The sequence below is a fragment of the Centroberyx affinis genome, unplaced genomic scaffold, assembly GCF_046629955.1.
Source record: "Centroberyx affinis isolate AG114_WGS23_722 - 3 ecotype Tasmania unplaced genomic scaffold, CSIRO-AGI_Caff_v1 ptg000261l_1, whole genome shotgun sequence".
Taxonomy (NCBI): domain Eukaryota; kingdom Metazoa; phylum Chordata; class Actinopteri; order Beryciformes; family Berycidae; genus Centroberyx; species Centroberyx affinis.
In genome coordinates, this window is record NW_027278943.1 from 76,949 (window position 1) to 92,061 (window position 15,113).

General features: G+C 43.5%; 1 protein-coding gene across 1 annotated transcript in view; it reads right to left on the minus strand.

Moving 5' to 3' along the window:
* sdc2 (syndecan 2) overlaps positions 1-11,685 on the minus strand; it is a 38,018-nt gene extending 26,333 nt beyond the window's left edge. The window contains exon 1 of the mRNA XM_071545945.1: positions 11,285-11,685. Within this exon, the coding sequence (XP_071402046.1) occupies positions 11,285-11,344 (60 nt within the window). The 5' untranslated portion in view covers positions 11,345-11,685. The remainder of the gene's footprint in view (positions 1-11,284) is intronic.
* Between the last annotated feature and the right edge of the window lie 3,428 nt (positions 11,686-15,113).

Here is a 15,113-nt window from a genome sequence, read left to right on the forward strand (position 1 = left end):
TAGGGTCTACAACCAAATAGTTCTTTTTTATCTCTAGTCTGCATCAATACCAAAACATCAAACTAAAATATCTCCAAACACTAACCAGGGAATTCATTCACATTTATTGTTTTCTTGGCAGCGTTATAGGAGCATGGGCTTAATTACTGCAGTATCAATGAAGCGGGGCCCGCCGAGGGCTGCGGCTGATTATTGCAGGAGATTATTAATGTCCGATACACCGATAATGTGCAACCATAAATCTGCTGAGACCAGTAAAAACCTACCATGATTACACTAAACAGCAAAGTCACACATTTATCCTTCATTTTCTGCTCTAGCACAGATTAGTATAGTTACTAATAAAGAAAGAACTCACATTAACTGATAAACCTGAAAATGTGTAGCCTGATCTGTTTTGGAGAAGGATTGCAGAACAGTCATAGAAAGCAAGCACACACACACACACACACACACACACACACACACACACACACACACACACAATTACCTGTGTAGATTAACAGTGTTAGGGAGTCATCTGAGGTACAGTTGGCTCATGCTGAAGATTAGCCTGTTGTGGCCAGAGAGTGCTTCAGCCCTCGTGCACTTGGGGATCAAACATCAATCAGACAGAGAGGAAGCCATTTCAGCCTGTGCATCTGTGTGTGTGTGTGTGTGTGTGTCTGTGTGTGTCTGTGTGCATCTGTGTGTGAGTGATGTTTGACAGAACACCGCAGCTCCATCCGCTCGGTTCCTGCATTTGTTGAAACAAACCGCTCCACAACAAAAGGAAAAGAGAAAAATGTTTCCATATTTTACATATGCAAGCCAGCTGCTTGATGCTAGATGCATTCTTCTCTTATCAACCAAACAACAGTGAGCCCACAAGTAAGCTCACAAAAACGAGTAAACAACTCACATGGTTCTGGACCATATCCTCCAGGGTTCAACACATGTGGCAATGCAGCTTTGATAAGATACTTCAGTGGACTGCCTGCTTTTTTATATTCTGTCAAATCCAACATCACACTTCCCTCTTTACAAGAATATAACACTAATTAGGAGCATTACTGATGCACACCTCGCACACCCACGAAACCAAGTTTTGTGTGACACTTTAAAAAAAAGTGCTGTAGCCTCTGGCTCATATTTGGAAATGATGAGACAAAATTCTTATTCATGTTCCATTCTATGTAAATAATTGAACTCTGGCAACCAAAATAGGCCCAGTACTACCACCAGAGCCAGCCTGCTTTTTTAATTTTTAATGACTTTGTGGCAGAATAAGCCTCATTCCCCGGGACTCTATAAGCGTGCCAATTTATCAAGACAGAAAATACACTTTCAACTGAAGGAGCACACACTTACACAGAGCCCAAACATTCAGAAAACAGTCTTCTTGTGCTCCCTCCTTTGGGCGCAGGACAGAGATCACTGACAAAACTCTTGCAGCTAAAAATGGCTTTTAATGTATCTGCCAAACCCCTGCTCTCTTGCTCGCGACGCAGCCTTTCCCAATTCTTTCCCTGTGCTGTAATTCTGCAAGAATGCGCGGTTTAAGAAGACTGCAGCCTGGCTTTTCCTGAAAGGTCCTGAAACAACACAAGATGCTGGCCGACCAGCGCTCCACCCTGCGCTCCAAGTTTTACTTTACTACCTCCTTATGGATGGGCTGAGGGTGCCGAGGAAACAAGAGAGTGGGAAACATCAAAAGACAAGTCGAGAGACAGCGTTCTTATTGCTCACAGGAACCTTTGAACACAATAAGAGAGATGAAGCAGTAAGTCCTAGGAGCTGGTATGTGCATGCAGAAACTTTGAAGGCTGATCTTCTAAAGCAGAAACAGACAAAGATATGCAACGCTGTGAAAGCTGGGGGGCAGAGGTTGTGGTGGTACATCCCACACTAAAGAGGAGCCACTATCAAAACCCACCAGGCAACAGATGTCTCCTGCAGCTTTTGTAGTGTAACAAAACTTGTCATGAATCCTCGTGCGGTCACCAAGTCACACATAGCGAAGCACAACCACACTAAACAAAAGCAGAGGCTGGAACAGAAAGCAATCATCTTCAAAAAGGCGTCATCAGTAGAGTCTACAGATGATTCCATAAACTGTGCGATGATGCACTGAACATGTAGGTTTGCCAGCTGCATACAGATGTGCGGAGGTCAGTAGAGTTCATTAGGTTCACACTGTAAAAGCAACAAGGGACACTGGCCACACTGACTATGAAAACAAGTGTTGCAGGCAAAAGTACCCAAACGTAGTTAACGAAAATGCGTTGTGAAAAGGAGAATTATGGTTTACAGAGCCTAAGTCCCAGGAGGTATTTTCCCATTGACTTATAATGGAACTAAAAATGATCAGAACATTAACAAGCTTTTGGGAAACATGTTCCAGTTCAGCAGTTACAGTTACAGTATGGTGTCAAACATGCACTGAATAGTATAATAACATAATAATATTAATAGATATTGAGAGAGACGAGATGTTTCCTCTTTATGTCTATTAAAATTCCTTTTAAATAGTTAATTTACTGGATATAGCGAACAATCCCTTGAGACAGCCAAAAAGCCACAAAGCCTATGAGGCTGCCTTAGACGGTCAACAGGATATCAAGCAGCGCTTAAGGCCTCCTGAAGGTCCTTCCTGTCTGCTATTTAATTCATTTTGATAAATCTGAAAACCCCTACAGAGGCTGTTTTGGAAAGCCAGGAGGATCCAGTGCCTGCTGCCTGCCCGGACAGAAAGGATATCCTGCTGAGTCTGGAGGGCAGCCGCCATGTAAGCCATTCCAGTCAGCCTCCCCATCACTTGATTAAACAAATTATCATCATCAAAGTAATCAAGCTTTGCTCCCTGCCTGCCTGCCTCCATTACACCATGCAAACCGGTTTAACCATGGCAATGGAGACGCTACGGATTATGAGTAAGTGAAGCAATGACCTTGGCTGATGTCACTGTCAAGAGGTTTTTTTTTTAGGGGGGGGGGGAGAAAGAGCGAAAGAAAGAGAAACAAAAACAAACTGAGAGAGAGTCTGCATGGTTGTCACAGTGGCTTCAGTGATTTCTATGGCATGAAAAATCCATTTCTGTTTCAAACTAATAACAATTAGACTGACATTTTTTGCGGGGATATTCAGTTCAGTGACATTTCCAAAACCCCCAGGCTGGGAAACATGATCAGCCACATCAGGCAGGTAAAGTGGATTTCCAGTAAAGGGTTCAAAGGGTCAACAATGCACCTGACTGACGTGACACACGCTGACCGGCCGGCAGCCTCTGTTTGTTTGGAGACTTTTCCTTGAAATTTTCCACCCATCAAGACGGCCGTGTGGCCGCCCTCGAAAAAAAGGAAAGCGAGGAAATGAGTGTGTCAGTGGCATTTGCATTTAAAATCAAAATGGATTCCATCTGACACGGTTTTCTCTGGTCTAAAGCCTCTCTGGGCTGAATAATAAACCCCATCCCTCTACGTAATGGAGGACTGACTGCTGGGGCGCTGAATACAGCACAGCGCTCTGCTGAGAGGGTTTACAGTTGGCGTCGAGAACACAGATGGCTGTTAACAGAATGCATTAGTAAAGATTAACTCGCCTGGTAGAATCACCACATTAGTGCCTCTGATCACGTTAGCGGCCGCAGCAGAGAGAGGAGGTGTGAGATGTTAAGGCTTGCAGTCTGACCCAGGGCAATTTTAGTTTCAACAATTAATTATTTTTTTTTAGAATATTGGCAATATTGAACATTTTATTTAATTTAGAATGTCCACTGTAGCTGAAAACAGTCAAGATGTTGAAATAAAAATGCCTAAAGTGCAGGCAAATATTTTTTGTTCTTCAAATCATTAAGAATAATAATCATTATTTATAATCATGGCAATATCTAGTAATATAATTAGGATTGTCATTTTAGCCCTAGCTGTGGTAGCGACTGAAACTCCATTGAGTCTTTCATGTCGGGCCCAGCAACGTCCCTTTTTATATTTGCTCCATTCCTCGCCACTGTAAGCTCATTCAACCTTACAGTGTGAGTCATTGTCTGGACCGGTTTGATGATGCGGTCACAGTTTAGGCTTTCAAACATCGGATGTCTGCCACAACAGTACACAGGAACATCTGGATACTGATTTAGGGTCTTGACATCATGGTTCCTCCAAATCAAAATAAGGAAATGAAACAAACCTCAACAAAGTCAGCAGTTGCCATTGCCTTTGAAATGTAACAAGGATAGAAAAATACTACTGAAAACACAATGTTTTTTTTTGCCAAGAATATGCAGCGTTGGAAATGGGGGCACATTTTTTTTCCATGAGGTAGTTAGGTTTGCATGGAAAGACCCGGATTATTATGAAGTTACAAATTACACACTCAAAGGGAAATCATTAAAAACAGAAAGCACTCAGCATTCATCCTGCTGAGACGACACAAACGGAGACAGGAATTTAAACATAACTACTTCCTGTTTTTGTAATCCATTACAATGACAAACACGTCTCAATAATGAATATTCATGAGCACTCAGTTGGGGCCTTTAAATTCACTGCCTTTCAGTTTACGCACCAGCATGCCGTTAGAAGAGGAGGATCTTTGCTGGGGTGAGTTCACTAATGAATTCCCCTCTCCAGCTCATCAAGATCCCCAAATACCCTCTGGAATCTGAGAGTTTTCTCATGAAAACATCTCTAAATTAAGAGACTGTACAGAGTATAATTTGTGGTTGGTGATACACCCTGCTTAGAAAGCATGATTTACACCCTTTAGCTCATTCCGCGCTGCTTTGAATCGAGATGGGAGAAATAATGGAAACACCAGACGTTAGAAGTACATTTTTCTGCTTGGCGGAACGCAGTGCAGATTTCAATTAGGTGCCTTTTAGAAACGATAAAACGTGCTCGTAAATATGAGTGAGCACAGATGTGCTAAATGTGCCGTGCCGTTTTCCACGGCAATCTTGGGAGTTAGATGGAAAAACTTGGCTGACGTCATGCCTCTTCATATCCGCCATTTTTGGATTTTACCATACAGATGGAACACATTTGGCCCTCAGATCATTGTCTATTCAGCAGAACACAGCCAACAATGACGACTTCCCAAGTAGCTTTTGATTTCACTTCATCCCTTAACTAACAGACCAACAAACCCCAAACTGGCAGCAATCTATTCTGCTGACATCTAATACGGCTCTCAAAGCAGTAAATGTTTACCTCCGTTGGAGTCCTATGGCAAGCTGACTAATGTCTGAATTTCAGCTTCAAATTGAAGTGACCTGATAATGTGCAATGCTCATGATGATTTTTATGTGCTTTGACATATCTGTGCACTATAAATTCCACCAAACAGCATTGTAATAAGGTATGCTATTCCTCTCTTTACTAGAAGCAACAGAGTAATGGGCTTTGACTTCACATTGCTGCCATGGCTTACAACATATAAGTAAAAAGTATTCATTTCCAGCTGCCTCGATACACTAAATTTGCCGGTGTATTACTTGACGGTGCTCAAATAGCAAAAACAACAGTCGTTTGATAGCAGCATGCTAAACGCGTTCAAAATAATCAGGTTTTTTATTTTTTTATCACACAGGAAAAAGGTTGAAGCATAAAATGCTTCTGACACAATAATAGGAAAAGGGCCTTTTGCATAATGGTGAGATATTGGAAGGTGAGCAGTATGGGCAGATGCGTGCCACTCTGCCCCGAGCCAAATTCCTATTAACTCTCATTACCGTCCTTAAGTAGACCGGCCCAGTAGTGACATACCAAATACCAGTAGTGGCATTCTGTTGGCCATAAAAGTCTGACTCTGTCATCTCACCTCCTGCCGAGTCAGACACTTTTCACACCTCACCAACACCATGGCAGGTCCTGGCTTGGGAAAACCTGCACACCAAAAGGCAGACAAGGTTCACACTCCCCCCCCAACCCCCCCACCCCACCCCACCCCACTCCTCACTTCTCCCGTGGAAGCCTACCTACCCAATCTGGGAGGCAGTGGGCAGTAAAAAAAAAAAAAAAAAAGAAAGAAAGAGAGGAAGAAAACAGACGTCTCGACACAGGGTTTTCCCCCTTTCTCTTTGTCACAACCACAGACCCCTCCACCGCAATCCTGCCAAGGAAGTTTCCATTTGCTAGGCTAATTAAGTTAAAGGGAGAGAAAGGGGGAAAAGAGGGAGAAAGGGAGCGAGAAAGAGTAATGCTCCAGGTCTACTGTGTCTTAACATTTTCAACCAGATTTCGACATGCACATGCAGAGAGGTTATGCTGCCCAGTGTCGTGGCCCCTCACTGTCTGCTGGCTGGATGCATGGTGGCAGTGGCCCAACATAAGCCAGTGCTGCTGTCACTGGTTTTGCTGCTCTTCCTAATGCGTTTTCCCTATGCTTTGGAGGCTGGGATGATAGTGTATTTTAAACCATGTGGCCATAAAGATCCCCACCGGCGCACACATAAAGGCCTGGATGCAAGTAAACACACACAAACCTGGGCATGTGTATACGCAACACACACACACACACACATAACACAGTCGACACAGTTTGGGTATTTGTGAGTCTCTGCTGGTATGCACAGCTCACTGCCAAAGCAAGAACCTCTTCCAACTCCTCAACAAGGGGGAGAGAGAGAGAGAGAGAGAGAGAGAGAGAGAGAGGGCGAGAGAGAGAGAAGGAGAGCAGCTCCTTTCAAACAAACACACATACGTCCTGCAGATGTTCGCAAAGTCGATGCAAGCTCTCACTTCTTGAGTGCCAGCGAAGGAAAAAAGCGGGGTGCATCTTGCGTAAAAAAAAAAAAAAAAAAATCCTCTCCCTTCATTCCTTCCAGCTGTCTGAAGGGGGGGAATAATAATGCCACTGTTCTCAGGGTAACTCAAGACACGCTGGTAATGACAGGCAGCATCTTTGCCATGTTGGTCCAGAGATGTGGAAGAGGGAAAAGGGGAGAAGAGGAGTGGAAGAGGGGAGGAGTGAAAGAAAGAGAGGAAGAAAGAAAGAAAGAAAGAAAGAAAGAAAGAAAGAAAGAAAGAAAGAGATGATGTGTGTGTGTGTGTGTGTTTATCTACCCATGCATGTGTGTGTGCGCCTGGTGACAAAACAGGAGTTCATGCATGGACACAGATGGATTCGGGGGAGGTGGGTGAGGGGTTGGGGGGGGTTGCTATTCTGCTTTCAGTGGCCCAGCAGCCCCTGCCTCCTGCCTTCTGTGGAGTCCATTAGCGATTGCATAATGCTTGGCAGACAGGGACCAAATGAATGCGCCCCCTGAAGGGTCGGACGCTGGAGAGGTGGGTGTCTCTGCACAGCAAGAAACTCACTGTTCCCATGTGTGTCAGCGGTGGATTTATTAGAGAGAAAAGAAAAAAAAAACAAGGCAGCGGCTTTTCCCGGCTCACACAAAACACAAACAGTCGCATACAGGGGAGCTGGTTATGTTTTCAGTTTGAGGTATTCTAGGTTAATGCAAAATAAAAGAGCGTCATTAAATATACAACAGGAGAAGCTGCAGTAGCAGCGCAGCATCTGGCCTCTGCTTCTATGTGGGAGTGCTGAAATCCTTTCATTTCTTTCCTTCGTTCTTTCCTTCTGTAACTCCTTCATTTTTTCATTCTTTATTTGTTCATTTCTTTCTTCGCTTATGTTGCTTATGTTGCTACCTTCCTTCCTTCTCTTTTTCCCTCTCTACAAAAGAAAGAAGGAAGAGAAGAGGAGGGCAAATATTTTGTCCACCCGCCGCAGACACACATTTTACTTATTCATCACGGTGTAAATTAAGAATGATGCACTTAAGACGAAACATATTGCTTTTATCGCTGGAGAATGGAAAGAAAAGTTCCAGTGTTCACACCTCCTTCAAGCTCTGGGAGCCTGGTGCAATGACAAAAAGAGAGAAGTGCCACATGCAGCTCAACAGCCTTGGAGAGCATGTCAGGAGGATTAATACAAAAAGAAAAAAATCTGTAATAGCAGTGGAAAATAATGTGCTGTTAGGATCAACCTACCCCGCTGGAAATGGCCGTGCATGTTATCAGTTCTCAGTGCATCAGGGAAAAGCAGTGAATGACGTGTGTGTGTGTTTATGCATGTGTGTGTGAGCAGTGTGAGTATTGTCCTGCAAAATGCAGTGGGCAGCCTCAGGTGAGGAGCTGGTGAGAGAAAGAGGGTGAGAGAGCGGTCAGCTTGTGCCTCTGCGCGTTTCATTTCATTACCACCAAATCAGTGGATACAGAACTACCATCCAAGCCAGCAAATTAAACTCAAATACTACTGTGGTTACTAGATAATATATAATACAGCCTTCAGAACACCTTACCCCCTCCCTCCAAAAGCCATCAAAGGCTTCAAGTTGAAGTCTTGTATTTGCTACTTTGGCCTTTTCACCCTTCGAATAATATAAGGGATTTTCTCAGGCTTAGTGGGTTCAGTCTCTATCTTTCTTCTTGCCTATTTGAGGGTGGTTTGTCACAGCGATCTGACCTTACTTGCCCCTTCGAGCAAAGAATAAGGCAGTTTTAGCCCTCCATCATCCTCATGAATGAGATCGGTGCCAAGAAATTTGCGCAGGAAAAAAAAAAAAAAAAAAAAGCCGCAGACACGTGAAATCTTTCTTTTGTTGGATCCTAAATCCCTTGAAATTGTAACAACAACACAGACATTCCATGGAGTTTTGAGTCTCTCTCTCCTCTCTCCTTCCATTTCCCTTCCTCTCTCTCACTCTCCCTCCCTCCCGTTTTCCTCAATCGCCCGTGGAAGCCAGGCTCAAACCAAGTCCAAGGCCGCTGTGAAGTGATCCCTTTGAGTCCGGCATCAGACAGTGTGCGAGACAACACTCAGAACTCCCCATAAATCACAGATGTGAAGGGAGGTGAACAACACCCACGCTTCCCACCAAAACATGACACAAATTACAGACCGCGACATCTGGTGACTGGCGCGCACCAAAACATCGCTCCAAGTCTTTCCTCCTCGCACGTCCACACAGTTCCTGGATACACACAACTGGAAAAACGTGACAAAAACAGCCTGACAGAGGCCCGGCGGAGGAGGAGGCCGCTATGGATCCGCCTCCACTATATAATGTTGACCATCATCTAATGAGAGGTATGAAAACAACACATCAAGCACTGTCCCAGTACCTTTTGCTATTCTCCAGCTGGTTCTTTTCTGCAAAAACAGCGTTTTCTCCCAACTGGAAGCTTCAACATGTGAGGAGACTGCGCCTTATGGTAGAAGCATTACTGGCTTTCTGAAATAAGTAAGCACGCAAGCTGAAATAAATCAGCATACATAGTATTTAGACAAGATTACATTCATTCATAATCATTTTGTATGATCTTATTTGATCATGGCGGGACAAAAAAAACAGCTCTCTGGCTCGGTGATGAAATCTCATGCTTGGTTTTCCACAGCCAGGAGCAGATTTGGGGTTTTATCTGCATGGCGGCAGTAGCCACCGACTGCCACTGCACCCCTGTGCCGTGGTAAGGTAATTAAAACACAGACACATGCGCCTAAAGCAGGTTATCAACCACATGCCACTTGATTGCTATGTCAACACCAGTGCCAAGAATCAATGTCACGTGTCAAGTTCCATTGGAGCAGATTTGCCTTCAGGGGACACAGATAAGGGGAGGCGGATATTGATCAGGTGTGTGTGTGTGTGTGTGTGTGTGTGGACGAGATACCATGCCAATAACAGTTATTACAGTGAACCTACTGGTGGGGGCTCATATTTTGCCAAAATAAGGTGGATTCCTGAATAATTTGGGATATTATATAGATTTGGACGATTATATTCTCATATGATGAAACTAGACAGAGATTAAAATGTTCAGTGTTCAGTTCAATTAAAGCCTCGTGTGTGGACAGATACAGCTATGTATAAAGAACATGTAGCCGGCTCTGGGGGTGACCTCACGCGAAACAATGACTCATTAAAACAACGGTGTCTGAATCAGCTAATTGGACAAGCGGTTCTGAAAGAGAGGAGGAGGCACTGCGCCAAGCGACAAGTGACAACCCACAGAGAAACTACAGGGGGGGAGGAGGGGGGGCAGTTATGACAGAGGCCGCACATGAAAGTGACAAAATGTGACGGGTTTCCAAATCCTGTCTCATGCCATGCCAACAACCCGGCCAATTTGCAGGCTGATACACACCCCGGTTAGCAGGCCAAGACACACAGTTCAACCCAGAACTTATCCCAAGGAAAAAAAAACGGGAATGAAGAGCCCATGCCCTGGTTTAGACACATCATTAAAAATAAAAAGTTTGGATATTGATCATGTGAGACCCTGCTGCCTTACATTTAAATGCCACAACGATCCAACAGTGTTCCAAATTTAAAGACAAATCATCTTAATGAAAAACATTAGAACGGCGTGACTGTCTGGTGCGCCGCATGGCTCCAATAATGATGATATTGATTTAATTCAGTCATGAACATTTAATGCGCGAGTCATCTGAATCAACACTATACATCACTACAGGGACTCAATACTCAATTTAATGACCTTATCGTGCTTCATGCTATTTTATTTCCGATAGTATCACAATCATATTCCTATAGGTTTTTTCTGCGATATTGGCAAAGTATACTTTTAAAATGTGGCCTTCTTAGGTCTGGCAATTATTCCATAGCCTTGAGACAGATATTAAAGACATAATGATAACAAATCAAATAAAACGCCGAATAAACTGCATTTAGCCATGACTGACAGCCTGATGTCCCTTTAATCTGGTGCTCCATATTCCACATCACTGTTGAATGAAGCTCGGAAAGGAAAAATAGCCTGTAGCGTTTTACCCATAGGGCAACTGATAATCTATGAACGATAGGCGAGTAGCGAGAGAAGCACATTGACCTGCAGGTTCTTATTTTGAGTAGCTTGCCACGTACTCCGTCTGTGTATTTTTTTTTATATAGTATTTGATGATACGGTGTAGCGTAAAGACAAACACTGACTTCTGCAACGCGTTAAAAGCAGCAGGCTATCTCTCTCCTGCTTGGTTGTCAAACGCAGAGAGTTAATGGGCAACTTATTGTTCGCCTACCATTGGAAATACTCGGCAAAAGTCCATGTCAGAAGCTACAATTTAAACCGTCCTGCTATTTATTCCATCAAACTACCTTCGTGGTTCTGAACGAAAGGGTAGAAAAAAACACATGAGAGACACAAATGTTGCGACTCATTCTCAATGTGGTCAAACACACATGAAAAAGCAGTGAGTGGTCTCTGGAGCCAAGTTGCCTTATAGTCTCCCCACAGCTCTATACCCGCTTTCAAGTTCTCTCTCCAAAACTTACCCTTTCCCCGGAGAGGAAGACCGTCAGTCCGAGGGTCAAAAGTATCCAAACGTTCCTCATTATTCCTTTTATTAATTAAAAATGCGATGATACGGGCGAAATGTCAACGCTTTGCCCCCTTCTTTCTCCCTCGCTCTCTCTCTCTCTCTCTTTCTTGCACCCTTCGCTCCAACTCCTGCCGCTTCTCTCTCTCTCAGGAGTGGGATCCCACCGGATACGTGTTGCGTTTGGGTTATTCCTCCCCCCGCCAGGCACTTTTTCCCCCCTGACAAATATACAAATATATTGCACAGTTTATAACAAAAGTCCTCCGTGCGCCTTGTCAGGTATAAAAGCCTGTTGAAATCCGGACGAGCTATCTGTCTTCTCTCTCCACCGCCCCGTGTTCACTTGGAATAACGAGGACAAAGTGTAAAGCACGACTGGCGCTCCGTTAGTGCGCTCTATTCGGCCATGTCACCGCGTCACCCGCTATACGGAGAGAGAGAGAGAGGGAGAGAGAGAGAGAGAGAGAGAGAGAGAGAGAGAGAGAGAGAGAGAGAGTACTATAGTAATATCACAGCAACACTATAGTTATAGCAATATTGCAGGAGATTAAAAAAAACACAATAAAGAACAATACAGTCACAGGACTCTTGTGTGCCACAGACGCTTTATACGTCCCTATAGGAATATTATAGGAATATTACAGTGATTTTTCAATGGGGAGGTGGGATGAGAGACTTGAAATGACTGACAGCTACTTCAACCATTATGGTCCGTGCAAAATGAACCACATATCTCTAAGCCATACACCAAACATAAATCAAACCTTTTTACATATTAAAATAAGTACAATCCCACTGTGGAGTCACACTTTTATTCAGTCACTAAACTGAATTGCAATATAATCTTGATAGTTGTGTTTTGTTTCCATAGGTTATGAAGCAGTGATATTGTGAATACATCCGGTCAGTTGTTGCTGCCATAGTTTTTTATATCAATGTGTAGGTAATATTTTTATGGAGAAGTAGGTCTTTAAATAATGAAATCAATACACCAGTCCTCATCTTTGAATGCAGCACACACTATCCCATTGAATGTACAGCAGTAGACTACAGAAGGCAGATGAAATGAAACACTACACGAGTTACATCAGTTTTGGCCATGCAGGGTGCCCCAAGTCCAATACACGAGTTCAGCCATTTATGGGCGCAGTCTCCCCCTACTGGTATAAATAAAAACAAATCCCATTTTAATCACTCCCCCTCTAAGACCATCTGAGGCCTGCTATTTGTTTTAAGCACTAAAGCATTTCATAAGAATGAACATTATCTTTAGAAATTGTGCAAATTATGGACTTTGCTAATCCACACTGTTATTTCAATTGTACATTTTATTTGTGAGAGGTGATTTTGTGGTTGTTCGATTAAAAAAAAGCTGTGATTTTTCCATGCAGTTGCCTTTAAAAGGTCTGGCTGGCAGCATCTCCTCTAACCCGCCTCACAGTCAATTTACAGAACGCTAAAATGTTTCCAGAATGCTAGAAAACAGCATTTTCCCAGAACCCAACCTTTTGAAAACAACTAATCCCCCACCCAATAATAGTCTGCCCTTTGTGCACACAGTAAACCCTCAAACTTTATGAAACAACTTCTCTCCTAATCACAAGTTCTGCCTCAAACAAAATTGCTTGGTCGCCATCTCTATCATTGTTGAATATAGATTGTGATTACAGGCAGTTCTCTGCAGAAGAGGTGACTTCCTTCAAGTGCAGAAGCTATTTCCATCAGTCAAGGACAAAGGTGACCTCAGACTGTGGTGTGGAGGTAATTGTGTGAGAAAAAAAGGGTGTACTGTGATCCCCCAAAATCTTAGATGTATCCATGTTAGCCTGATTATGAGTATGAGAGTATGAGTATGAAATGTGAGAGAATGTGTATGCCTTGGGGAGAGAGGAATACCTGTATATACCCTCAACTACACTGCTGGACTCAGCCATAGTATCACACATGGAAATGGACCAAGGAGCCTATATGACCTTACAAGATCGCTGGTTTTATTGCATAGTGCCTTTAAAAGTCAGCCCTGTGAGGGTTTCCCCACCATGACACAGTTCAGCCAATTACCTTTTAAAACTCAGAGGGAAAGAGAAGTGAGTCACAGCTGATTGAGAAAGTCTAGTGCCGCCGCTGGATGAAAATCTCTTAACTTGAAAAAGCACAAAATTCAGGAATTCAGGAAAGTATCGTAAAACAATTTAATTCTCAGACTGAAGACCAGGCATTTTTGCATTTGTGCAATGGATATACAGTATATTGCACACGTTCTATGTGGGGATTTTATAGGCCCTAATACTATGAAACATATTCACACACATGAAGTTAACTTTCAATTAAAGTTAAAAACAATTTGAGGTTTTTACATGGCAACACTTGTTCAACGTATTGTGATATTAACAGAAAGAGGGAACACAGTCACTGAATGACAACATATATCTTCAAAAGTGAAAGGTTTGCGTGCCAAAGCAAGTCTAAGTAAAAACACAATAAAGCCTCAACATTGTCTAATAGGTTACTTTCCCTTTGCAAGGTCGCATCAGGTAAAGAAAGTGTAGCCTACTTAAATTATATGCTGCTATATCTGCTGATGAAGCTGATAAGAGAGCAGTATATTTCATTTCCCACGGGCAATTCTTTCCACCACAGATAAGATGAAAGGAAACAATCATCATATGAGTTCAGCAATTGTGGCGTTACACAATTTGAAATAGGCAGAGGTCAAAGGTAGACAAAAGGTAGCTGTTTATGGCTAAAGATTGCGATTACGATCAACTTCTCCCTGTGATTTCTACTGCATGTCCTGAATGATTACAGATGTAAACTTTCTCAACACTGCTCCGCCCTGCCAGTGCAGCACTTCCCTGTCAGGCCAGAGCAGTGGATGTGTTGACTGACAAGGCAGGTGTCAATTTGTCAGTGTCTGACTGCTTGCCTGGTGTTACCCACGCTGCACTGGAGGAGGAAGAGAGGGAGAAGGACGGAGGGGAGGAGAGGGAGACAGGAAGGGATAAACAGAGGAAGAAGATAGCAGAGGAGGAGGAGAAAGAGATGGTGGAGGAGGAGGAAGAGGATGAGGTGGAGGAGTAACAGGTCACAGCTGTCATCTGTCCCAATTCCCCCTTATGCCTGTTATTTATTCACATCAAATCCCTCATTCTGTATGATCTGAAAAGAATCATAAAAACCTGTGACAGAGAGGTTTGATGGCAGCTGGACCTGGGAAAAAAATATAAAACGTTTAAAACATCTTTAATATTTGGGGAAACTTGGTGAGTGCTTGACCTCTCTCGCAAGTAAAGCAGTGACTTTTGCGGAAGCCCAGATGCCAATTTAAATAAAGAGCACTTCAAATGTAACAGAAACTAGTTTAAAATATATTTTATGGCCCATCCCCCACCGTAATGCCCGAGCTGCCCAGGCCTTCTCCTCCTCCTCCTCCTCCTCCTCCTCCTCCAAGGGCTTAACTCCACTCCCGGCGTCCCAGATTACCCAGCCAATTAGGGCGAAGGCAAAGCCCCTTCTGCCACCAGGCCTGGCTAGGGTGTGTGTGTGTGTGTGTGTGTGTGTGTGTGTGTGTCTGGTGCTGGTTCCTCTTACTGTCCGCCTGGTGTGAGGCAGTACAAGGACACAGACTGTGTCAGCAGTTTGAATGGGAGCCTTCAGTGGTCTTCGATAAAAGAGGTGAACAGTGGTCAAGATGACACACAAACTATGTGTAGAGACTGCATAATTTGCCTACCCAAATACCTATTATGCACGGTGAATTATGCATGTGATGAGCTGGACCT